At 50.2% G+C, this 24255-nt stretch overlaps 1 protein-coding gene across 4 annotated transcripts in view; it reads right to left on the bottom strand.

Moving 5' to 3' along the window:
* The window catches only part of BMPER (BMP binding endothelial regulator), a 203919-nt gene extending 180042 nt beyond the window's left edge, over positions 1-23877 (bottom strand). The window contains exons 1-2 of one of the 4 annotated variants that reach the window (XM_059655834.1): positions 22958-23877; positions 21843-21928 (exon numbers count right to left, since the gene is read on the bottom strand). In XM_059655834.1, coding sequence (XP_059511817.1) covers positions 21843-21928; positions 22958-23090 — 219 coding nt within the window. In that variant the 5' untranslated portion in view covers positions 23091-23877. The remainder of the gene's footprint in view (positions 1-21842; positions 21929-22957) is intronic. The other 3 variants (XM_059655835.1, XM_059655832.1, XM_059655833.1) reach the window with 3 other exon arrangements.
* Positions 23878-24255: the final 378 nt, after the last annotated feature.

Raw genomic sequence — 24255 nt, 5'->3', positions numbered from 1 at the left:
AGGCTGGAGGGCTGGAGGGGCTCTGCTGAGCGCCCCTTTTCTGACTCAGTCACTAGAAGAAGCCGAGCTCCCTGACTCTGCAAACAAACGGAGAACTCCGTGGACCCGTGCACAGAAGTGATTCTCCGCCAAAGCAGGGGAACACCTCCCCCACACGGCAGCCGGCGTCCCAGCTCCCACCTGTGACCGGCGGTGGCGAACCCCGGACACCTGTCCCTACCCATGTCCCCCACCCACGATGGTGGGACTCACCAGATCTGCAATGCCTCTCCCTCCTGTGGGCTGACAGACAGCAAGCCACCGAGCCCACCGAACCGATTTCTCACAGAGCAGAACAGAACAGAGCGGCTTGCTCCCGGCTGCCCGGGAAAGCCCACGCACCACTGGGAGCTGGGAAACACCTGCTCTGACAAGTGCCCGGAGCTGACATCCAGGGACTAGGCCGGCGGAGGGGCCGCTCGCAGCCCATCTGTCATCTTGACAAAGTAACTTTCTGATCGCTGGTGAGACACTTTCAGAGACATCTGCGCAACTGACCCCGATCCCCAGCCATCGCAGAGGCTTTCAAAGGGCCCCCTGGGACGCCAGGCTGGCGAGCCGGTTCCCGCCAGCCCCCTCCGGAAAGCAGTGAGGGCGCCGCGATGTGGCAGGTGCAGGAGGATCCGGCTCCTGGGCCCTGTCCACAGCGGTGGCCACTACACAGGGCGGCCAGTTAGCCCGAGGGAGGAACGCCAGGCGGGGGAGCGAGGGGGCAGGAGCCCCTGGCTGGCTGGGCGCTCACAGACGGACACAGACAGGCCAGCCTCTCACAGCGACCCCCACAGGAAGGCAGCCCCATGAGTGAGGTTGTCCTGACTCACCCCCCAGGGCCCTGGGAGGCACCCACTCTTTGCCATGGCTCCCCGAGGGCCACATGCAGACGTCAGAAAGAACCGGAGAAGCCACCGATGGATTTCCTTTTTTTTTTTTAATCCTCACCTGAGGATATTTTTCCATTGATTTTTAGAAAGAGTGGAAAAGAGAGGGAAAGACAGAGAGAAACATCAAAGTGAGAGAAACACATGGATTGGTGGCCCCCTGCACACGCCCTCCCCAGGGCCTGCTACCGAGGTGCATGCCTTTGACCGGGATGGAACTTGGGACCCTCCGTCTGAAGGCTGGCTGACGCTCTATCCCCTGAGCCAAACCGGCCAGGGCTCACTGATGTATTTCATAGCTTCAGAACAAAATGTGTATCCATTCGCCTCCACGTTAAACTCATTAAACAAACAACGAATGCTAGTTTTGCAATAATCTACTTCTGATTGAGAGGTGATCAAGAAAAGGACTAGTTACCCACAAAACATGAACATGAATTTGTCCCTAATGAGATTTGTAACATGTGCCCCATTTTTTTTTAAAAAAAGGCTTTTACTAGTAAAAGGGTTTCACTGGAGGGAAGCCAGCTCGGGTCCCGGGTACCAGGTCCCAGGTCCCAGGTCCCAGGTCCCGGGTCCCGGGTGCCGGAGGGAAGCCAGTGCCAACAGCCGGGGGAAGGAAGGCCTACTCTTGCACGAATTTTCATGCATCAGGCCTCTAGTCTAAAATAAGATGAAAGTGTCAACGGAAGACAAATGACCCTTAGGAAAGGAGACATCTTGACTGTGAGCTTGGGTTTTCCTGCAGGCTAAAACTCAGCGCTACAGAACTCCAGGCTACCTGACGGAAAATCCACGAACCTATTGAACAAATATTTTTCGAGCCCCTGCTGTGGGCCAGGCACTGTGCCAGGTTTTGCTGGGCACAGAAAGTATGAATCGGAGACGTGTTCTGCCCTACCCCTACCAGAGCTTAACATCCAGGAGGGCGGGGCCAGGGCACAGACACAGCAAAAGCACCGCGCACCCCGCAACGTGACAGGCACGCAGCCATCCCTGAGTTCAGAGGGAAAGGTCAGTTTCAACCGCATTTCACTGCCACAGACTCCCAGGGCCCATCCATGCATCTCGGTTCCTTAGACCCCCACACGAGCCCCTGAAAAAGCCCCAAATAAAGCTTTGTTGCACAACTGTGTCACCAAGGCAGGATCTGACCTACATACGTCAGCACCTTGGGATCTGAGAACCCACAAAGGGGCCTCCTTCGGTGACGACAGCCCAGGGCGCTCCAATTCGGGTGGGGCCCCCTGGCTCGGCGCTGCGAGCAGAACACCCATCCGTCTTATGTGTGTCGTGGGGAAATATTCTGTGCCGCTTTCCTCTTCTCTACGAAATCGTCATAATGAAAACAGGTTGCTAGCCTTGCGCCTGGATATTTATGCTTTAGGTAAAGCATAAAGTAGCAACACACTGAACTTTAATTTCCATCCCAAAAGCAATAAGAATCGTGCTGCCGAGTGGGAACGGCACTATCTATTTTTTTTAAATAGTTTTCTATAGAAAAATCATTTTATAATTATTACTGCTTATTATATAGTTTCCTGTGATTATGTTATTGGTCATTGGAGACAACTTTTCATCCTCCAGCCAGTGTATTTGTATAATCTTCCTGCTACCAGATTCGATATGCAAAGTAATGTGAGCTATGAAAAAGGCAAGTCACCACTACAGCAAAAGCAGAGTGTAAAGTAGAAACCAAAAAAAACGTGTAATTTATTTTGGAGACAGAGAATTAGATCTTCAAATTACTGAGTTAAAAAAGTTAAACGTGCCCTACCTGGTTCGGCTCTGAGGATAGAGTGTCAGCCCGAAGACTGAAGAGCCCGGGTTTGATTGCGGTCAAGGGCACATACCTTGGTTGCAGGCCCTGGTCAGGGCGCATGTGGGAGGCAACCAATCAATGTGTCTCTCTCATATCAATGTTTCTCTTTCTCTGTCTCTTGTCCATCCCCCTCCCTTCCATTCTCTCTTGAAAAAAAAAAAAAAATCAATGGACAAATATCCCCGAGTGAGGATTAACAACAACAACAAAAAAGTTAAATGCAAACAGCACACACTCATTCATCCAACAGTTACGCACTGAATGGGCCCAGCCTTGGCCCAGGCCTGGGCTACAGCACGACAGTGAGTCTACCTCCTCACAGAACTGACCTTCCAGTAGGGAGACCTACAGGAGACATGGACATGCACCATTTACTGGGCACTGAGGAGGATCTGGGAGAAAATGAAGCAGGACAAGGGAAGAATGGTCAGGCATGGTACTACTGGGGAGACTGGTCAGAAAAGGAACTGACTGCTCAGAGACCAGAATGATGGAATGAGGAAATATAAGCAGAGGACAGTGCATTGTGGGTGCAGGAAAGAGCGAGCACAAATACTCTTGTTGAGAGGGTGTTGGACAGCATGAGTGCCCGGCACTGTGCAGGAGCAGCAGGGAGCGGAGGGGTGCGGCTGGAGCGGAGGAGAGGGGAGGATACCCTGGGAGGCGAGGCCAGAGGCAGCATCAGGGCCAGGTCAGGTAGGGCCTTTGTGGACCAAGTTATACTTCAGAGTGTCTTCTCGGAGAGAAGGGAAGTCACTGGAGGGTTTTTCATTAAAAAGTGAAATAATTGGATGTTTGTATGTTTTTAATGATCACTAGTTGATAATCTACTGTCTGGAGGCAAAAGTGATCATGGAGGTAGTTAGACATGCATGATCAGGTACATGGTCACGGCTTTGCTGTCCAGATCTGCTAATAGACTGAATGTAGAGTGTAAGAGAAGGCGGAATAAAGGACCCATGGTTGGTGGCCTGAGGTTGCTGGTTGGAGGAAGCTAGATTCAGGGGGGAGGAAGGTAGAGAACAAGATCTCTGCTGGAGCCATTTTCAGTTTGAGATGCTTCCTAGACACGCATGTGAGAGGTAACGGAGACATCTGGATGTACGTGTGCACTCGGGGGCTGAGGGCATGTCAGGCATCACCGTGGAACTCTGAGCAGACAGGCGGCTTTGAAGCCACGGAGCAACATAAATTCACCTCAGGAAGGGCTGTAAACGGGAAAACACCCTCATTGGACCTTGGGGCCCTCCAACATTCAAAGTCTAAGAAGATCAGGAAGACCCAACCAAAAAAGGTCTGGTAAAGAATAGCCAAATAAACAGAATTCTTATAAATCCATCACGCAACTGCTGAGAACTCTATACTCGTAAGTCCTTACGCACACACGCACATACACAACTGTACACGGTCACTGGTTGAGATTATGACATTAATCTAGTGATCACCAGAGGTCACCTTTTCTCAGCACCTGCCTCTGTGCCAGCTACCGAGAGGCCAAGATACCTCTCCCTGTCCCTGTCCACCATGTGAGGCTCACAAAGATGCTGCCTGGCCATGCTGGCCACTCCTTACCCGAGTGCTAAGACCCACCATGCCTGCCACGCTACATCCCTGCGTGAATAGGCTCAAGTTTAGGAAATTTCTGAGTGGCTGGAAGAGCCGAGAACGTCAGGGGAAAGTTCTAGGACCAATGTCCCCAACCTACAGGGCTGGGGCCCACCAGAGCCTCGCGACCAAAGGTTAGGTAAGTGCTAAAGGTGGGTGTGGGGGTGAGAGGATAGTAAACCCTATGGAGTAATAGAAAGAAAAGGGGGAAATCCCTCATTTTAAGTCTTCCTTCTCCATGACACCAAGGTCTGAAGACAAGAGTCCACCGAGTCCACAGTCAGGCCCTGCTTTCAATTTCTGATCCCAACACACGTGGCTGAGCAGAGCTCCTCCATGGTACCTAGGGTGTAGGGCCCTAGGGAAGATGCCTGCATTCACGGGAGGCATCGGCCAAGACGCTGAGGAGCCGACACCCCACAACTGCCTTGAGGCTCACTCTGGATGTGTGTGCAAGAGGCAGAGGCCGGTGGAGAAGTCAAGCTGAGGAAACGACCCAACTTTGGGATTTGTACTCCTCTCTGTCCTTTCGAGACATTTCCTTCCCACGCATTTGAAGGCTTTGAAAGTCCCTCCGGGCTTTCTCTCCACCAGGCTACATTATATCAGGGCGTCATCATTGGTGAAAAATATGTCCTAGCCCCCACCTCGGCGCTTGGCTCTGCTCTCAGCTGGCCCCGTAGCTATTCCCAGCCATCCTGGTCTTGACCCCTTAGTCATGATCACCAACAGCCTGTGTCAGAGACCTCCCCACTGGACACTCCAGCCCCCACACATCTGGCCCAGTGTGTGGAGGAAGAACAACCACCCCACTGTGATTTTGTTGGTGCATTTCATTATCAGGCTGAAACCAAGAATTAAAAACCGAAACCGAGAAAAACAAGCCACAGAACTTGGGGAGTGGTGACATCATGGAAATGCTGGGCTAATTACAGAGAAAGAAAATAACATGGTGAAAAAATAATAATAAAGATGGAGATGATAAAGGTGAAACCCAGGGACAATGGAATGCCAGGCTAATTTAAAAAAAAAAAATTTTTAAGGATTCTCATTTAAAGCGCGGACAACAGTTCATCAACGTGACCCGAACTGTGTGGAGGCGGCTGAACCAGCACCAGGTATGCCTGGCTTCGCTCTCTCCGAGATCAGGTAAAGGCTGGGGTGGGCAGCAATCGGCAGCCTAAAGAGAGAGGTAAGAGCTAAGATGTCCCAGGAGGCTTCTGTTCTGGATGAGGAAGGCACCTGCTGGGTGGGCATGGCCAGAAAGAATGGAAGGGGAGGGGGTGGGGGCATCTCTCAACCCCTTCACATGGCCATCAGCGGGGCCACCGCTTGTCCCTGGTTCCCTCAGATGCTGCCGGCCCGGCAGGTCCGTCATAAAACCCTGGCCGTTGTGTCGAATTGCTCCATCCAGTTGGCTCATGCTGAAGGATCAACACACAGACGTCACATCAGCTGCATCGCGCAGCTGCTGCCCATCACAGAAAGACCACAGGAAATGGAGTGCATCCCCGTGGGAATCCGTCCCGGGAAAGGGCTGGCTGTCCCCCAGAGGGCCAGCCTGTCCCACCCAAAGGCGCCAGGCAGAACCCTACCTAACCAAACCACAAGGACTGCGAAAAACAGAATCCCCAGGGAAGCGATTTGCTGGGTCTCTCTCACACCCGGCCTGGGGCGCTTTCTCAACCCTGCGGTCAGGAGGCACTGTCTGCAAGATACCTATCTCATGGAGTCTCCGGCCTGGCCAGGATTCCTAACTTGAATTACAGTCCCGAGGCTCCATGGCATGCAGTGTGAGTTCATCTTGCTTGACTTTTCTGAGCCTTGATGATCTCGACTGTGGACAGGTTTCCTGAGAAAACCGGCCCTACCTCACAGCCTGGACAGTGACACTCAGGCTGCCCCAGATTAACCCACGTGGCCTTTCCACTGTTTCGTAAAATAGTTGCGGAGACTTCCAGTGCGCAAGATGCTGCTCTGGGTGCTGGAAGTGGTGCTGAGGAGAACCGGACGCTATTCCTGCCCCGAAGAAGCTTCACGTCCAGTCGGGGAGATGGCCGTGCAAATCATACAACTTCAGGGTGGGCAGGAAGAAGGGACAAAGTGAGGCTTCAAAGGATAAGTAATTCTGATCGATGACTAGGGGAAGCTTGGTAGAGGAGAGGACGAGAGGAGAAGTGGCATTGGGTGAATATGGTTAACGTGCATGGTGACTGAGAACACCCCCCAACAATAACGGTACGTAAATGAGAGCTGACCTACTATTGGGTTTTACCAACAACAGAAGGTCGGCTGTGCCTAACCACTCGTTCATATGTTGCTTCACTGGGAACTTATATTTATATAGCCTTCCCTTTCCCTAAGCTGAAATAGTTTTTCAAAAATTAGCCCCTGCATAGAGTCCCTGGAAGAGTATTAAAAATAGAGATTATTTTAGGTAATACTTTCAACAATAAAGATTTAATTTTTTTAAAAAGCCTGAGAAGAAAAAAAATAGAGAATCTCTTTGTCTTTGTTATTGAATTTACGGGGTGACACTGATTCATAAAATTAAATGTATTGGGGTGACATTGATTCTTATAGGTTTCAGGTGTATAATTCTATAATAAGTCATGTGTAGATTGCATTGTGTTCACCACCCCAAGTCAAGTCTCCTTCCTTCACCATTTATCCCTCCTTTACAAGAAAGAAAAGGAAGGAAGGAAGAAAGAAAAAACAGAGATTCTGTGATCTCTGTCAGACCTGCTGAGTCAGACCCTCTGTAGTAAGGCCCCAGGATCTACATTTTTAACAAGTTCCCTGATGGTTTATCTGTGCATTACACGTGAGAGCCACCATGGCTGGGGCCCTGGTGGGAGAACAGAGGAAGGGACTCGTTAATGACCCGCAACTGTGAGACAGAAGGTGGGAGTCGGGTCAGTGTGTGGGTGCGGGGCAGGGAGAGGACAGGCTGCCAGGGCCAGAACAGGATTGTCTGTTCCTTGTCCCCAGTGCGCAGGGCCCCCTGTCCCCACTGTAACGCCGCCACCCCCAGCTTGTGCACAAATTCGAGTTCAATCACATGGTCACACTTTTTTTAAATGACAGAAGGTAGTTTGCCACCTAAACCCATTACCCGAATTTTATATTAGGTACATATATATCCTTACATATGTATGTGTATATGCACGTGCTCATATATATCCATATATGTAATCTAGCGGTCGGTTCTGATTAATCAACTGTTCCAACCAAGGGTTAATATCTGTGGCTTGCGTGAGTTCATCAGTTTTCAAAGAACTCTAAAGCAATAAAAGATAGCTAACTTCAAAACCTTTGGAAACATAATTTAATCTCTTTGTTCACGTAAAAAAAAAAGCGACTTTTCCAATCTCACAGTGCCCTGGGCCGTTATTAACATAAATGCTCAATAACTGTGAGCTGAGTCGAATGACCATCAATCATTGCTCCACTTCGGCCCTGCAGAGCACCCAGGGGCTCCCATCATCGGTACCAAGGGAACTTCCCCGCGGCGGTCAGAGGGCTCCTGGGGATGAGGGAAGGCCAGTTCCTTCAGAGCTGGGGGTGGGAAATTAAGGGGCGTTTGCATGTTACTGTATTGGCTGCATTTCATTGTTAGTCTATGAACCCAGAGTGAAGTCCCCCTGAATGTAAAGCCCCCTCACTAAGGCCCACACAATAACCTGACGGATGACTTCCTCCCTCGGAAAAAGTCTCCAGGTGCTCAACGCGCTCTCAGGTGGAACCACAGGAGGAACTGCTGATTCTACAGGTCAGCACCGGCGATGGAAAGTCCCTATGCTCAGCAGAACACCAAAACCTGAACTCGTGTCCACAGTCCTCTCAGCACACTTCCCTTTGTCCTTGTCCATGGTAAGATTTACAGAAAAAAAAACCCACATCACATTCTGTAATAAATCCCAGCTCCTTCCCCCCACACACTGGCATTCACAGAAGGAAGCAGCTGCCCTCTGGCACCTGCACCCCCAGTACATCTGGGTCCAGCCCGGCACATCCCAGCTCATCCTGGCTCATTCCAGCTCATCCCTGCACATCCCAGCACATCCCGGCTCATCCCAGCATGGAGGATGAGGAGCTGGTTCCTCCTGGACCAGCCAGATCACAAAAGGGCAGGCTCCTGGCCCTTCGCTGCCATCCAGCTCCTCCCTAAATTCTAACTTAGGTCACCAGAGGAAAGGGGTTTCTACCCCGGGGGCCACCTGTGCACTAATGGACTCAGAGTTGGCCTCTGGCGGGTCCCACTGGCACAGGAACCATTGTTCACACGGGCTTGAAAACAGAAGTTGCCACATCTCAATTCTAATAGGCGGGCTCCCCCACCCCGCCAGGGTCATGAACACAGGTCCTGGCGGGAAACAAACTGGTTTGGCACAGCAGCTCTCACATGGGAAAACATCTGATTGATCTTCCATGTCCTCTCAATCGGGAAATGAGTGTCCCCCGGAGTCCAGGAAGCACTACTCTGTGAGTGTCCCCATCTACTGCTCTCACACTACAAACCACAAAGCAGGAGGGACCCCGCAGGCCACGAGAATTTGTGAATTTCTGAGAAGTAAAGGGACAGAGCGACAGAGCGAGGCAAACACAGCACAGCGAGGCTTTATGGAGCAGAAGGGTCGGGCTCCTGGGACCCTGGCCACACGCAGGCTCAGGGGGCCGAGGGGGCACCTGCCACAGCTCCGCTCCAGCCGCTCTGTCCCATTGCAGTGGTTCTCAACCTTCTGGCCCTTTAAATACAGCTCCTCATGTTGTGGCCCAACCATGAAATTATTTCTGTGGCTACTTCATAACTGTGATGTGCTACTGTTATGAATCGTCATGTAAATATCTGATATGCAGGATGGTCTTCAGCGACCCCTGTGAAAGGGTCGTTCAACCGCCAAAGGGGTCGCGACCCACAGGTTGAGAACCGCTGCATTAGAGCATCATATGGACTAGGAAGGCCCGGGACTTTTTAAGTAACAAACTCTGAGGATAACACGGAAAAGAAGGAAAATGCCGAGCAGGGTGGAGAGACAATGCGGGAGAAAAAAGGGACATCTGTCCTCCTTTCGACAATAAAGGTAAGCTTATTTTTTTAAAAAGGGGGCAAAACAGAATGAAAATGCCATGTCTTTGCTCATCAAATGAAATCAGTGCGAGGCCAAAGGAGCCTTAATTATTGCTGCCATCCACAGATCTGCCTCGAAGAGAAACCTAGGAAGTTAGGTTAAAACAAAACAAACAAACAAACAGTTTATGGAGAAGGAGGAAAAGAAATGAAGATAAAAAAGCTAAAAACGGCCCTAGCCGGTTTGGATCATTGGCCTGTGGACTGAAGGGTCCCGGGTTCAATTCTGGTCAAGGGCACATGCCTGGGTCGCGGGCTTGATCCCCAGTAGGGACATATATGCAGGAGGCAGCCGACCAATGATTCTCTCTCATCTGATGATGTTTCTCTCTCTCTTTCCCTCTCCCTTTCCCTCTGAAATCAATAAAAACATGTCCATATGCTAAAATCGCCTCCCAAGGAGGCCCGAAGAAATGTTAGAACAGCCCTGGGCCTCCTAGAGTGCCAGCTCCTTTTGGGCTTCTCTTTTGGTCTCCCGGGATGGGTGCGGCCAGGAGGCCAGCAGCCCGCCAGAGGCCCGCCGCACGGGGTCTGAGAAGAGGATCCGCCTGCGCCCAGCGGCCTTAGCGGCCATGAGAGCACATCCGGCCACATCTCATGATCTGACCAAGAGCGCGGGAGCTGTTTGGAAACTGTGCTTCTGTAAGTGAAAACGTGACGCTGTAATCGTGGTGATTTCTATCGTCACTGTCATTCTGTCCCAAGTGTCTGGGTGCCATCTCTCAGGTTGCAGGTCCTCTCCCGCCTTCGTTTATGGTTATTCCATCAAAGCACGTCACCTGGGGACATGCTCTGGCCAGTGAAGATGCCACTTGTCCCCGCTCTGGTTTCCTCTGGTTGAGCTACCTGAGCGAAACCTTAACTCGCCATTCAGGGCAAAGACCTCTGCCTTTCTCATCTGGCAGACCTGGGTGAGCACCACCCCTCACCTCACATTTAAAAAAAACACCTCATTATGCTACACGACATGCACATACAATAAGGCCTTTGTCCTTAAAAGAAAAACATAATTTTCCACAGAGCAGCTCCCAGAAGCCAAGGGAGCTACCATCCAAACCCGAACATAAGCACGAGGCTGTGTCCAGGTTGCGGAGTCAGCCTCGCTGGACAGGGGGGACGCAGCTCCAGGGACGCGAGGCATTTTTCACTGTGACTTCTGAGAGCAGGAGTGAGGATCCCAGGTGCCCGCCCCGTCGCCTGCATCGCTGCTATTTCTGTCAGGGGGAATGTTCCTCTGGTCGCCAAGGAAAGCAGGTCTGGGTGTCTATATGACTCTAAATTTTCAAATGTGAGTCCAATCCATTTACAGGCGGGGGAGGGGGGAATGTGTTTTTGTAATGATTCCTTAGGATGCCGTTTAGGGCAGAGGTTGACCTCCTGTGACAAGCTTCCTGGGAGAGTCGTGTTTGGGAACTTGGAGTCCCATGCTGGGGGGAGCCCTCCCAAGTGTTAACAACGCAAACTATAAACAGGAAACTCCGGCCCGACTCCCACTCAAGTCCAAGGTTGCGGACCTCTCGCCACAGCTATGGGGCTCGCAGACAGGACGGGACGAGGTTCGTAGACTTGAGGGCCTCCTCTTTTCAGGCAGGAATTCGCCCAAGTAACCACGCCACAGATGGAGAGAAGACGCAGGCTCTCAGAGGAGCTGCCGGGTCCTCTGATCACCAATACACAAAGCGGTGTGCATCCGGCAGGTCCACAGGTCAAAATCCGGTCCCGTCAGCCATCAGGAGCCACGCTGTGAGGCCCACACCGCGGGGACGCACGAGTGACCTGGTCAGTCCCATAGCGGGACTCCGCACACTCCAAAGTGGGGAGGACTCACGGTACCGGGCTCGGTGGGTCCACTCAGGAATTAGTTTTACATCTTCGCCGCCCACCTGTCACTTCCTGACTCAGTGCCAGAGGACAACAGCTGGCCCTCACTGCAAAAGCAACACTGCGGCCCTGGCTGGCGTGGCTCAATTGGTTGGGCGTCGTCCTGTGCACCAAACGGTCACAGGTTCAATTCCAGGTCAGGGCACATGCCCAGGCTTCGGGTTTGGTCCCTAGTAGCGGGCATGCAGGAGGCAGCTAATGGATGTTTCTCTCTCTCTTCCTCTCTCTAAAATCAATAAACAAAAACATATTTAAAAAGAAATGCAACCCTGTGATTAGCTGTCCGCAGGTGGACACCAGCCAAGCAGATGCGCCGGTTTTTAAATAAAAATGGAGGAGCGACCCATCTTGCTAAGCCCCAGGTACGGCCAGGGTTTCCCAGAAAGGCTAGCTGCCACCTCACTGCAGTTCCACTGTTGATGCGAACAGAAATTCCAAGTAAACACATGTTCATAGAGTTGACAATAAACTATAGTAAGAACAGTGCATTACATCACTTCTTAGAAGTACCTTCTAGACCAGCGGTTCTCAACCTGTGGGTCGCGACCCCTTTGGGGGTCGAACGACCCTTTCACAGGGGTCGCCTAAGACCATCGGAAAACACATATATAATTACATATTGTTTTTGTGATTAATCACTATGCTTTAATTATGTTCAATTTGTTACAATGAAAATACATCCTGCATATCAGATATTGATATCACGATTCATAACAGTAGCAAAACTACAGTTATGAAGTAGCAACAAAAATAATGTTATGGTTGGGGGTCACCACAACATGAGGAACTGTATTAAAGGGTCGCAGCATTAGGAAAGTTGAGAACCACTGCTCTAGACAGTAATTGCACAGCATTTAGGTGGTGGCGGCAGCTGTCATTTCTGAGGTGCCCACCATGTGCCAGACCCTGATTTAAGAATTTTTTACCTGTTTTGACTTACAAATCTGACAAAAGCCCTATGATGAAAATAAAGACTCACCCAAAATCTAAAAAATATATATTGAAATGATGTACTAAAAACTGGTTTATGGCCTATCGTTCATTTTCTTCTATTTAAGTTCTTGTTCTTAATAATGCCACTTACACTGCTTACAAAGGGCTTTCAGCAGATTCCACCCATATACAGCCCTTCTGTCCACTGCGACTGCCAACAGCCATGGTCTGCAATGTTATTCCTCCTCAGAGATGAAGCTGAAGGGCACACACCCCACTGTGGCCTGCCCAGTCCTCACAACTAAGTCTCAGAGAGAGCAAGGCACCTGCTTGGTGGTGCACAGCTACCAGGCAGCCCAGATGAGACGTGAATCCATAATTTCAGACAGCACGCCATCGCTGTACTTCAATAATAAAACGGGCATTAAAAATTCAGTGGAAAGGGGAAATATTTTTCTTGAAGATCAAATTATATCATAATATTTTAAAAGCACCATTAACAGTTTAATAGAGCAAACTTGAAAGTTTACAATGGTAAGTTTTTATATTAGCCTCTTTTATATTGTTGCTTTTTTTCATAATAAAAAAAGATGCCTCAGTGTGGCCTTGTCCACTTTGCACTTAACGACAGAAACGTTCCGAAGACATTTGCAAAAGTATATTAGTTTTATCCATGAAATTAGTTCTGTTTTGGTACCTTTAAAATTTTCATGTGGTATTTAGTCCCTTTTTCTAAGGTCTTTTCAAATCCAGGTTTGGAAAATCTGTGATTTTTGCACTCAATTTTCAAAATCCCTACAGCAGCCTTAAGTTTTGGATTTCTGTCAAATTCCATCTACCAACAACTCAATTCATGGGCAAATGTGCAGCAGGTACGAGGGAGGTGGGCACCATTACTGCCTGTTCCGAATCATCCGAGACTGTGAGAAGTCCTTCTTTCATATTCTTCCAGAATCTTCGGTCTAACTCTGCAATCATTAATACTACTGGACTGTCTCTTCTTCAAACATCTTCTATGTGGTTCTCCTCTTTCGTCCATAACCACTTTTCAACCTCTTCCATGGGTTTCTCCCTTTTCTATGCTCTTAAATATAACCCTTCTCCTCATTACTATATTAAGCCCATTTTTTGACATCTCAGTTTAGACCCCTTCCCAAGACAAGTCATTTATCCCCAAAGTCTTGAAGTTTATTTCATTGCAGACAGTTAACAAATTGGTGTTTTCTAGTCCTGGTTTCTCTACTGAGACCAAGATCCACCTTTCCTCGGCTTTCTACTTGGAAGGTCTACGCAGTCCAACTCATCAAGTCTAAATCTATCACCACCCACCCACATCCTGGTCTCTTCTCTTCCTACATTGGCTATAACATTGGCTAAATGCCTGGCCAGTGTGGCTCAGTGGTTGATTATCGACCTATGAACCACGAGGTCACAATTCAATTCCTGGTCAGGGCACATGCCCGGGTTGCAGGCTCACTCCCCAGTGTGGGGTCTGTGGGAGGCAGCCAAGCAATGATTCTCTCTCATCATTGATGTTTCTCTCTCTCTCTCCCTCTCCCTTCCTCTCTGAAAGCAGTAAAAATAATTTTTAACATATGGAGGAAAAAAAAAACATTGGTGAGTCTCAAAATTCCCTTCAATCGCCCCCCTCTCACCCCTACTATCTATTTTGTCGCCAAGTGCTATCAACTTGGGCTCCAAAACTCCTATGCAAGCGTAGGGGTCCTAGCATACTGGTACCCCTTTCTATAGTGAGCCACCCAATTCCAATTATTGCATAAAATTTGGCTAACACTGAGAATGCAATCATGGTAATACATAATTGGCCAAATGGGTCATGTACAGCAGGTTGTCACTGTGAGTAAGAAGTGAGAGCTGGCACCCAAAATAGAATTTTTAGAGTGAGCTCTGGGAAGTAAACCAACCAGGTAGCAGCGTCCTGCTCCAGAGACTCCTGGCTCCACTGTGGTGGCTGCTGCAGGCTAACTGCCGCGTCTTGCTGGGCATGGTTTAAAGCAGGGGTGGGCAAACTTTTTGACTCGAGGGCCACAATGGGTTCTTAAACTGGACCGGAGGGCCGGAACAAAAGCATGGATAGAGTGTTTGTGTGAACTAATATAAATTCAAAGTAAACATCATTACAAAAAAGGGTATGGTCTTTTTTTTTTTTTAGTTTTATTCATTTCAAACGGGCCGGATCCGGCCTGCAGGCCGTAGTTTGCCTACGGCTGGTTTAGAGCCTTTTGATCCAAATATTCTAGAACTAAAAGGTGCTCAAAGACATTCAGAAGGGTGAGCCCCACTGGTTTACCCCAAAGCCTGCTTCCCATTCCTGCTGCCCATCTGCTCCACCTGACCACTGCTCACTCCTGGACGCCCAGCCCAGCTCCAGCCCCTGCACACTCTGAACACCCCCCATAAAAGCACCCAGAGGAGCTCACATAAAACACAACTTTTTAAAAAAAATTTTTTTTATTGATTTCAGAGAGGGAGAGAGAGATAGAAACATCCATGATGAGAGAGAATCATTGATCGGCTGCTCCTGCATGCCCCCCACTGAGGATGGAGCCTGCAACCCAGGCATGTGCCCAGACCGGGAATCAAACCATGACCCCCTGATTCATAGGTCGATGATCAACCACTGAGCCATCCCGGCCGGGCATAAAACACATCTTATTAGATCATATGACTGCACAACATAGTAAGTGGCTCCCCCGATTAATGAGCGGAACTAATGTCTTTGTTACGGCACTCACGATTCTCCCCTCACTGGCGCCCACCAAGCTTCTGACTCGGGCTCCATCAGAGCTTTGGGTGCAGGGCACTCCGTCATTCCTATGGGTCTCACACATGTACTTCTCTGTGCCTTTCCCCCCAAAGGGGCCTTGTCAGGACCCCCGTCCCCCGCCCTCCAGGCCCTGGGTGACCCAGTCAGAATGCATCTACAGGTCCCTGAGCGCCTGCGTCTGGGTCGCTCCTGTAAGATGTATTATGCCTGTGTCTGTCTCCCCCACTCGGCTACGAGCAAGAATCCGTCCTGTTGGTCTTGGCCTCCCCAAGGTGCCCACGCGGCACAATGCTTCCAACACAGCGCAGGCTAAGAATAATAACATGAAATGGAAGGGGAGAACCGAGTGTGGAGAGAAGGAAGAAAGAATAATATTATGGAGTTTATAACCTGCGATCCCGAGTGCCTTGAGTGCTGTTTTATAGAATTAGAGCTGAAAATCAAGAGGTCTTAAAATACACACCCAGCTCATTGGCTGGACTTGGCTAAGTTCAACAAGCACACTTGACCCCCCGGTGCCACGAAAGGTGGTGTTATTTCTATTCTTTTATGGCACAAAGGAGTCCATATGCAGGCGGTTGGACAGAAGTCCCGTGGAAGAGGGTGTGAAAAACTGATCCCTGTATTTATTCAGCGGATTGTTACTGATCGCCTTCACTCGCCATGGTTTCGCCTGGCCTGGCTTTTCCCAGCACCGGGCCTGCACCATGTTAGTGTCTCACAGAATTTCCTGCAGGCGAATCGCAGAACGCAGTTGATTGCTGATGTGCGCTGGAAAGAGCGGGTGTCGCCAAACAAAATGAAAGGGTGTTTCCAATGGGGTGGGGCCGGGCCGGGGAGCACGTGCGCTAGGCAGCAAAACCCACCGGGGTCTGGATGGAGGGCCTTCCACCAGGCGGGCCAGGAAAATCCCCGCGATGCCAGACCACTCGGCAGTTTTTCCAGAATTACAGCGCTCCTGGGTCCCAACCCTACCCCGCTGCCAACAAAAGTACAAGTGAAGGTGACCCCACAGGCTCCGAGATGTAAATACTCCGCAGAAAAGTGAGGCCCCTCTTCCATGGAAAGTTTCTTTTTAGTGCTTAATGGAGAACAAGAGGAAAACTTATCCCCGGGCCCACAGACCGCTGGACCAATTAGGAAGCAGCGGGGCGCGGCCCAGTCCAAGCCTGGAGAGACAGAAAACCCCGCTAACTGTTACTGACTTAGCCCCGGTCATGCCTCACGGTGGGTGGGCTTGGCATCCGCATCCCTCCGTCTCCTCTCCACCAGCTCCCCTTTTTCCCTTTTCTGATGAGGCTCTGCAGCCTGTTCCAGCTGAGGAAATGAGAACTGAGGCAAGAACGTCATCGTGAGAGACACTGTATGCCAGGCCTTAGATGCTCTATCTCATTTAATCCTCACGGCAGCCTGTGAGCTCAGCACTGCTATCCACCCCACTGTCCAGACGAGGAAACTGAGGATTAGAAAGGTGAGGTGACTTCCCCAAATTCACCACCAGTAAGTGACAGAGCCAAAATTTGAACCGAGGCCTAGCTGATGCCGGAGCCAAAGCCCTTGGCGGAAATGACATGATGCCCACCAAAAGCTACCTGGACTGTGTCTTCCTTTGAAAGGGCCCTCCCAGTTCCAGACACGATATGAACTACGAGACCAGACCGCTCTCAAAGACCCCGGAGAGCGCCCAGGTCAGCTCTGCAGAGGTCAAAACCGCTCTCTGATGACTTTGGAGGTATTTTTCGACATGTTTAAGCAGCGAACTGGTTTAGTGGGGAAGGCACCGGCTTCACATCCCAGTCAGTCTCTTAGTAACTGTGTGACCACAGGACATTTGCTCTGCTCTCTGAGCCTCAATAAGGCCTCGGTAAAAACAATGGCCTCAGAGCTGGTGTTGGTGAATTGGCCAACACATTGCCACAAACTAATTACCTTTCCCTGAAACTGTTCTATTGAATACCTTGTTCCATGGAAAGGCAATTGGTCACAACACTTTCTATGGATGGATGGAAGGAAGGAAGGAAGGAAGGAAGGAAGGAAGGAAGGAAGGAAGGAAGGAAGGAAGGAAGGAAGGAATCCTGATCACTTCCTTAGTGAGAATGCAAAGTCTAAAAATGATACAAAGCAATTTTCAAAAAATTACTGCAACCTATGTATATGTGCATATATTAAGTGCTGTATCTTTCTGAACACATCTGGATTCCTTTATCTCTCTAGCTCTCTCTCTCTTCCTCTCTCCCTATCTGCACCCCAACTCCTTTCCCCCTCTCTCTCACACACACATGCACACTCACACGAATTGAATCCTGATGCAATGTTATCTCTCTCATTCCCAAACATGTGCCTAACACTTGTTCAGATAATAGATATCTTTTCTCTAGCCAGTTAATTTGAACAATAAAAATACATGAGGATTTTATAGAGATAAGGCCCCCAAGAGAACCCAAGATGCTGGTAGCTACTTGTTCGGTGACGGAAGACTTCTGTGATTAAGAAGTGGAAGACAGCAGACAAAGTCTCCTCTGTTTTCACCACTTGCTGGGCTCCAAGGGAGGCGGGGGGGGGGGGGGGGGGGGGCGCTTTGTGTGACACCGAATTTCACGTTGCTTTTCATGGGCAGAGGGTCCACGTCGACATGGCACCATTGGATTTAAAAGAGGGAATTTAAACCTCGGAATAATGTTTCTCGCTGAACAAAATGTCTGCCAAACTAAGCTCTCTGGCTGACTTCTGGTTTTCGGAGTCCCGGCCTCCGAAGCTGTGTCGGGTTTCCAGGACTGGGCCGAAGGCACCGGCTTGGGCCACGCCCTCTCTGCGCCCGTTAGGAAAAGGGGTGAGAAGTCGGAGGACCCCACGTCTCAGGGCCACTGGGTGGCTTTGGGGACGCCCGAAAGAGCCAGACAATTGCTTTAGGCTCCTGATCTGGATGCGGCTGGCTCCTCTGGGCTGGGCCTCAGGGACAGCACTGATGTGCTTCCCCAGACATCATGGGAAAATAATTCTAGCAAGAACGGGGTAAAGAAACTCACACACACCAGCAGTGAGTCTGGGCCCGCCTTCCTGCGCCTCTTACAAGACCATTTTGTAAGACGGTGAGCAGCCCTGCTTTGCTTCCTAACTAAACAATGGAACACTTTGCAGCTTTCACCTAAACTGCCTCCCGCTCCCCCAGATTCAGGCCAGGGTCCCGGCTTCTCACCTTCCCCCTGGAACAGAGGCACCCAAGCTGTTTGCCCCACACGCTTTAAAGCGATAGCCATCACCAGCTAACACACAGGTTATTCTTGGACCCCGGCTGGTCCTGGCAAGATGCTGGGGGCCATGCAGGCGAGGCTAAACGAGAAGAAAATCCTCCGGTTCTGCTCGCCGGGGCCCCTGCCCTCGCTGTCATCCTCAGAATTCCCACAGAAATGAGCTCATTCCGCCTTTGAAACATTTCGGAGCTTAAAAGTTTAAATCAGGCCAAGTTGATTTTGTGGGGTTTTTCAAGCTTTTAAAGCGTAATTATATGCAGGACTTTGTGCCACCTATTTCCTCCCAACTGTAACATTTTACGTCTTTTTTAAGCATACGTTGAGGTTAGCTTTTTTTTTTTAATACATGTTATGAAATAAGATATGAGCTTATGTTCAGTCTTAGGTGCCTTTCTGCCAAAAGGCTGGACCAACACAAACTAAATATGACTATTTTCTTTATCCAAAGTACAGTTTTGACTATTACATACCTTCTTAACATACGTACACAAAACCAGCTCACAACCAGAGCTCCCCACAGGTCAGCCGACCTCCTAACGAGACTTTCCTTTCATCTAATCTGATTAACAAATGTTAGCTAAGCGGGCTCCTGAGAGACTCCAAAGAAAAAAACAAAATAACTCAAAGCGACGCCAAGTAGTAAAATAAGTGACGGTCTTTCCACTTTCTCCTCGCTTTTCCACGTGTCCACTCAGCAAAGAGCCTGTTTCACTTGCTAACAGGCATGTGCCTTGGAGCAGTGGTTCTCAACCTTCTGGCCCTTTAAATACAGTTCCTCATGTTGTGACCCAACCATAAAATTATTTTCATTCCTACTTCATAACTGTAATGTTGCTACTGTTATGAATCGCAATGTAAATATCTGATATGCAGGATGGTCTTAGGCGACCCCTGTGAACGGGTCATTTGACCCCCAAGGGGTCGCGACCCACAGGTTGAGAACCGCTGCCTTGGAGGCAGAGGAAAACAATGAGTTCCAGCTCCGATATTTGCTAAAATATGCCTTTAACTCCGCTGACCTCAGTTTCCTCATCTGTAAAATGGGGGTAAAGGCTCTCGAAAGATTTTTCAGAGGGTTCAGTGAAACAATGCAGATGTAGATAAGCGCCACAAATACAGTGGCTCATAAATATTAGCTGCTACTGCTAATATTATCCATCTGTTAAATGTATCAAAAGGCTAAGCAGCCTCAGAGCAGTGCGGGCCACTCCGACACCCACGGGCTGCGGTGGAAAGTTACAAGAGCATATACCAATAGAGATCTGGTCATCCATCTATTCTTACTCAATGTTTTTGAAATATATTTTTATTAATGTCAGAAAGGAAGGAAGAGAGAGGGAGCGATAAAGAGAAACATCAATAATGAGAGAGCATCATTGATCGGCTGCCTCCTGCATGTCCCCCACTGAGGATCGAGCCTGCAACCCGGGCCTGTGCCCTGACTGGGAATCAAACCAAGACCTCCTGGTTCATAGGTCAATGCTCAACCACTGAGCCACGCCAACCGGCTATCCTTACTCCATTGTGTCAAGCCATTACAAATGTTTAGGAAGCAATAATGACTATGATAACTTGGGGCCCAGGACCCCAAACCCATGCACGGGCCACAGAGCACGTGACTGAGCCTTTGCTAGGGAGAGGCTCCGAGACATCTTCTGAGTAACTTGAGTTGGGGAGCCAGAGTTCCCCCTGAGCACATTTCAAAAGGATTCCACCAAGGCAGATACCTCCGAATGTTACTTCAAGACATACATAGACTTGCTATCCTTCTAAGCTTAATCAATACTTTTCTGAAATATACATGATTTTCACTGGATTACCAGCAGATGCATTTTTTTTTTCTCTCTTCTGAGTCACTCCTTACTCTCAGAGGGCAGGATTCTAGCCCTGATCGGATGATCAGTAAGGCTGCACTTTGAGAGAAAGAACTTCTTCCCGCCAGGGTGTGGTCCCAAGAAGGGGAACGCTCTGCGGGAAATTTTTCATAATGTAATTTGGGAACCTTGTGCAAAACCCAAGCAGCCCATTTGCACTTTAAGCACAGTAATATCGGGGAAGAAAAAAAAACAATATTTTCACATGTGCTCGGAGCTCCTAGCACATTTACATGTTCGTCGGGGTAATTTCCTATAAAGAGATTAAGATAAAATAATTCACTCACGATATCAAGATAAGAGAAAATGAAAGGAAAGTCATACCCCGCCTCCCCCCCCTCCCCCCACACACACACACACTGCATTTATAAATATATAACTGCGTCAAAATTCAAATGCAGAGTTTCTTTTCAACAGGTCATTTAGTGAAAGATCATGAAGGGCAGCTCACAAACACAAAATCTGAAGAGCCTGCCTCTCGGAGCCCTTCCCTATCAAGGCAGCAATGTTTCTCCTCCCGGCCGGCGAAAGGCATGGTCACCTCTGATTCTGCTGGTTCCCTTCGTGAGCAGAACCTGATCATCATTTGATCCAGGCACGCACCTTCACCCACTTATCATTTCACAACATTGACCTCATCTCTCGTCATGAAAAAGTTTGGGTAGTTTAAACCCAGATGGCTTGGCTCCCACCTACACAGAGAAGAACCCCTTCGCCAGTTCCCTGCAGAATGCTGATCTGATCACAAACCTTCACCTCTCTCTTTGCAGTTTCGCACTGACGCCTTCATGCATTTCCAACAGGGTTTTGTGGTGTGTAGCTTTTCATCGAGGCTTGCCAACAGTGATTGGCAGGTAACACTCCCTTAGACAAAAACGCTGCTCTTTGTGAGTCTACATTTCATCTCAGAGATTCTTATTCCTATAACTTAATCTCCCCCATGTGGTTACTTACTAGCTCTTATCATTAACTATTAAGCTAAAATAAATTGAAACAAATTCTTTTTTTTTTTAAAATCTACTGCCACTGCCAGGGTTAACGAAGAAGCTGACAGCCAAGTGTCATTCTCTATTAAGAATCGAATGTCCTTCCTGACTTATGTTTCCAAATCCAAAATATCAGGACGGTTTTTTGAGAGTTTAGGCTCTAACAGGCCAAGAAATCCCAGGTTACATCTTGTCCTCACGTTTGCCTTTTGTAACTGTCACTTCTCCTTCCCCTTGTAACGCACCTTATCACTGGTAAGATACCTACATGTTATCTCGCCATTTTCACACTGAGCTCAGATGACAGAATCAAGGCAACAAGTTTGATGGCGCCTGCAATTTGATGGCAACGGCCATTCCTGGGAGCAGACAGTGCAGATGGCAATTGTCACCGAGACAATGCCATACAAAGTCCATCCTTCAAGTTACTTCTGTAAAGATGAGGTCAAAGAGAAGAATTCCCAGCCAGATGACATAGAAATTGCCAAAGTCCATAAAACTAGGAAATTCAACTGAACTCCATTCTCCAGCTATGCACAGTTTTGTAATGACCAAAAACCATGTTTAAGATCTGGTTATATAATTACATTGAATGGGTTCCCTGGTCAGAGGGAGCAATTGGCTGGCTTCCCGTGACCTGCCCTCCCTACTTACCAAGCAGACGCACATTATACAGGGGTTGTCCGTGATAAACGGGATCTGCAGGACTTCACCTTCATTTTCACATTTTGCAACAGAACCTGAAATGAAGAGGGAAAAAAAAATATTTTAAACTTAGCTTATTGGCATTATTACAAAATTTAAAATTTTTACACTAATGCTTTTTGAAATGACTACCCAAATTTCAGAAATTCCTAATGAGTTTTAAATGATCAAACTCACCAGAAATAAATATAATTCCACCCCCCTATTTTAAAAAAATCTATCCTAAATAGTTTTATTTGAACAGGTTTTGTTGTGTGTTTTTTAAAGGACTGTAGCCATAGGGATTAAGCACAATTCACGGGATCTTTAATAATACTCCTCCTTTACACAGGCATTTCAACTGAACACACACCCCCATGTGACAAATAAATTCAAATTGGCCATTCGGGCAGATTTTAAATGTGAACAACATTCAGGACCGCGTCAATGAAAAGGCCTTTCTATGAATCTGCCTCTTATTGTCTTGATTTGGAATCACATCATCTTTCCTCTTCTCTTAGAAATTGACTCAATATTTTCTTTTCTGCACCAGGTGTCAGTAAAGTATGTCCTTCAGAATAGCAGTTGAGGCCCTCACCTGCCGGGAAGCATGTAATTACTATATCCCGCTATTATTGCCCTTTTAAATTAGGGTCGTTTCTCTAAATTCAAGGTCTGAAGAGCGGGTGCTGTAAAAGGCACTCCTAACACGAGATATACTGGAACCTTAGAGGGTCAGAAAGAAGGATGTGTGAAAGACGGTGCGCACTTTTCCTTACTTGTACCGGGGCGAGTAGGTCAAAATAAGGGTTGAGGGGGATATTAAAAACAAATCAAGGGGTTTCTTCCCTTCAGATGGAAGAGTTTCTATCACTATATTGATGTCAGCATCCTCTCCGCCCTTAACCTACTCACTGCCTCCCACCCCTCAACCCCGCGGGCTTCGCTTCATCCCCACCAGCCAGAGAGGGGCAGGCGCCTAGGTGCTCGCTCCGAACCCTCCCATCCCCGGGCGCGCCAGCGCCTCCTCTCCCAGGTACCCAGCCGGCGCCCGAGAGGCCGGTCCCTCCAGCCCCCTCCCCTACCTGTCAAGAAGGAGGAAGCCAGAGACATGGGGACCCCCGAGCAATTGAGCAGCAGCAAGACGCAGCAGGTAATCCCGGGCGAGCGCCGGCGGGGACGCTCAGCCAGAGCCCTGACGGCGGAGAACCAGAGCATCGTCACCTGGAGGGAATCCCGGCGACTGCAGGTCCCGTGCCGCCGCCTCGGCTCCGCCACCACCGCTCGCGATCAGAAAGGGCTCTCAGCGGGCGAGTCGGGAGACAGTCCGAGAAGGAGGGAGGCGGGCGCCCGGGAGCAGAGGGGCGGGGGGGGGGGGCGGGGAGGGCGGAGAGGCAGGGGGGACGGGGGGGGGGGGCGGGGAGGCGGGAGAGGGAGGCGAGGGGTGGGGTGGGGGGCACCCGGGAGGAGGGGTCCTGCGGCCAGGCTCCTCCAATGCGGCTTTTTTTAGGGAGTTGCTCCCGAAGCTTAGTCGTCGGCCTCCTCGCCAGATAGGGGGCCGGAGGAGGGGGTGTCGGAGCGGCCGGAGATAGGCGGACGGGGCTGGCAGCGCTGCCCGCTGCGCACCGCGCTCCGCGCCGCCAGGGCTGCAGCCACTGCCCCGGGCGCTGCCGCTGCCGCTGCCGCCGCCGCCGCCGCGTCCTCCGCTCCAGCCTCCCACCTCCGGCCGCCTCGCCGGCTCTCCGCCCGCCGGCGCGCACGCTCGCTCCCGCGCCGAAGCCTGGGCGCACCGGGAGCCTCCGGGAACCCGCTGGGGGCGCCCGGGCGCCGGAGCCCCGCGCCCGACCCGTCCCCGCAGGGCGCCCTGGCTCCCGTGTCCCTCGAGGGAGGCCACCGGCCGCGGAGTGCAGATGTGAGCGGGGCAGGCGTGTCTCCGCCGCCCCACGCACTCGGTGCCTCCTCCCTTTACCCAGGGAACCCTCCCCTAACGGGGATGCCGCGCCACCCCTGCTCGCGCCGGGGTGCCCCAGTTATAACAGGGAAGCAGAAAGTGGGGTTCAGGGGTGCCATACCACCCCTGCTCGCTCCCAGGTGCCCCAGCTTTGGGAAGGAGCGACAAACGGGGCGCAGGGGCGTGGGGGAGGCGCAACTTTTCACTTTCCGCTCTGCTTCCCTCTGGCGGGGGTGCGACGGCGGACTCGCGGGCTGGGCGGACGGAGGGGTCGAGATCCGCGCCCTGAGCTCGCGTGTCTGCGCGTCCCGACACCACGGGGGGCAGAGGCAGAAACGACACGACACGCCGGGACGGTTAAAACACGCGCGGAGGCGAGTGCTCTTCAGCCCCGAAAAAAAGAGGAACAGTGGCTCCGAGACTCCTCCCTTC

The sequence above is a fragment of the Myotis daubentonii genome, chromosome 10 (genome assembly GCF_963259705.1).
Source record: "Myotis daubentonii chromosome 10, mMyoDau2.1, whole genome shotgun sequence".
NCBI lineage: Eukaryota > Metazoa > Chordata > Mammalia > Chiroptera > Vespertilionidae > Myotis > Myotis daubentonii.
Note: the sequence above shows the minus strand (reverse complement) of the source record. Positions and strands in the feature narration are given on the sequence as shown.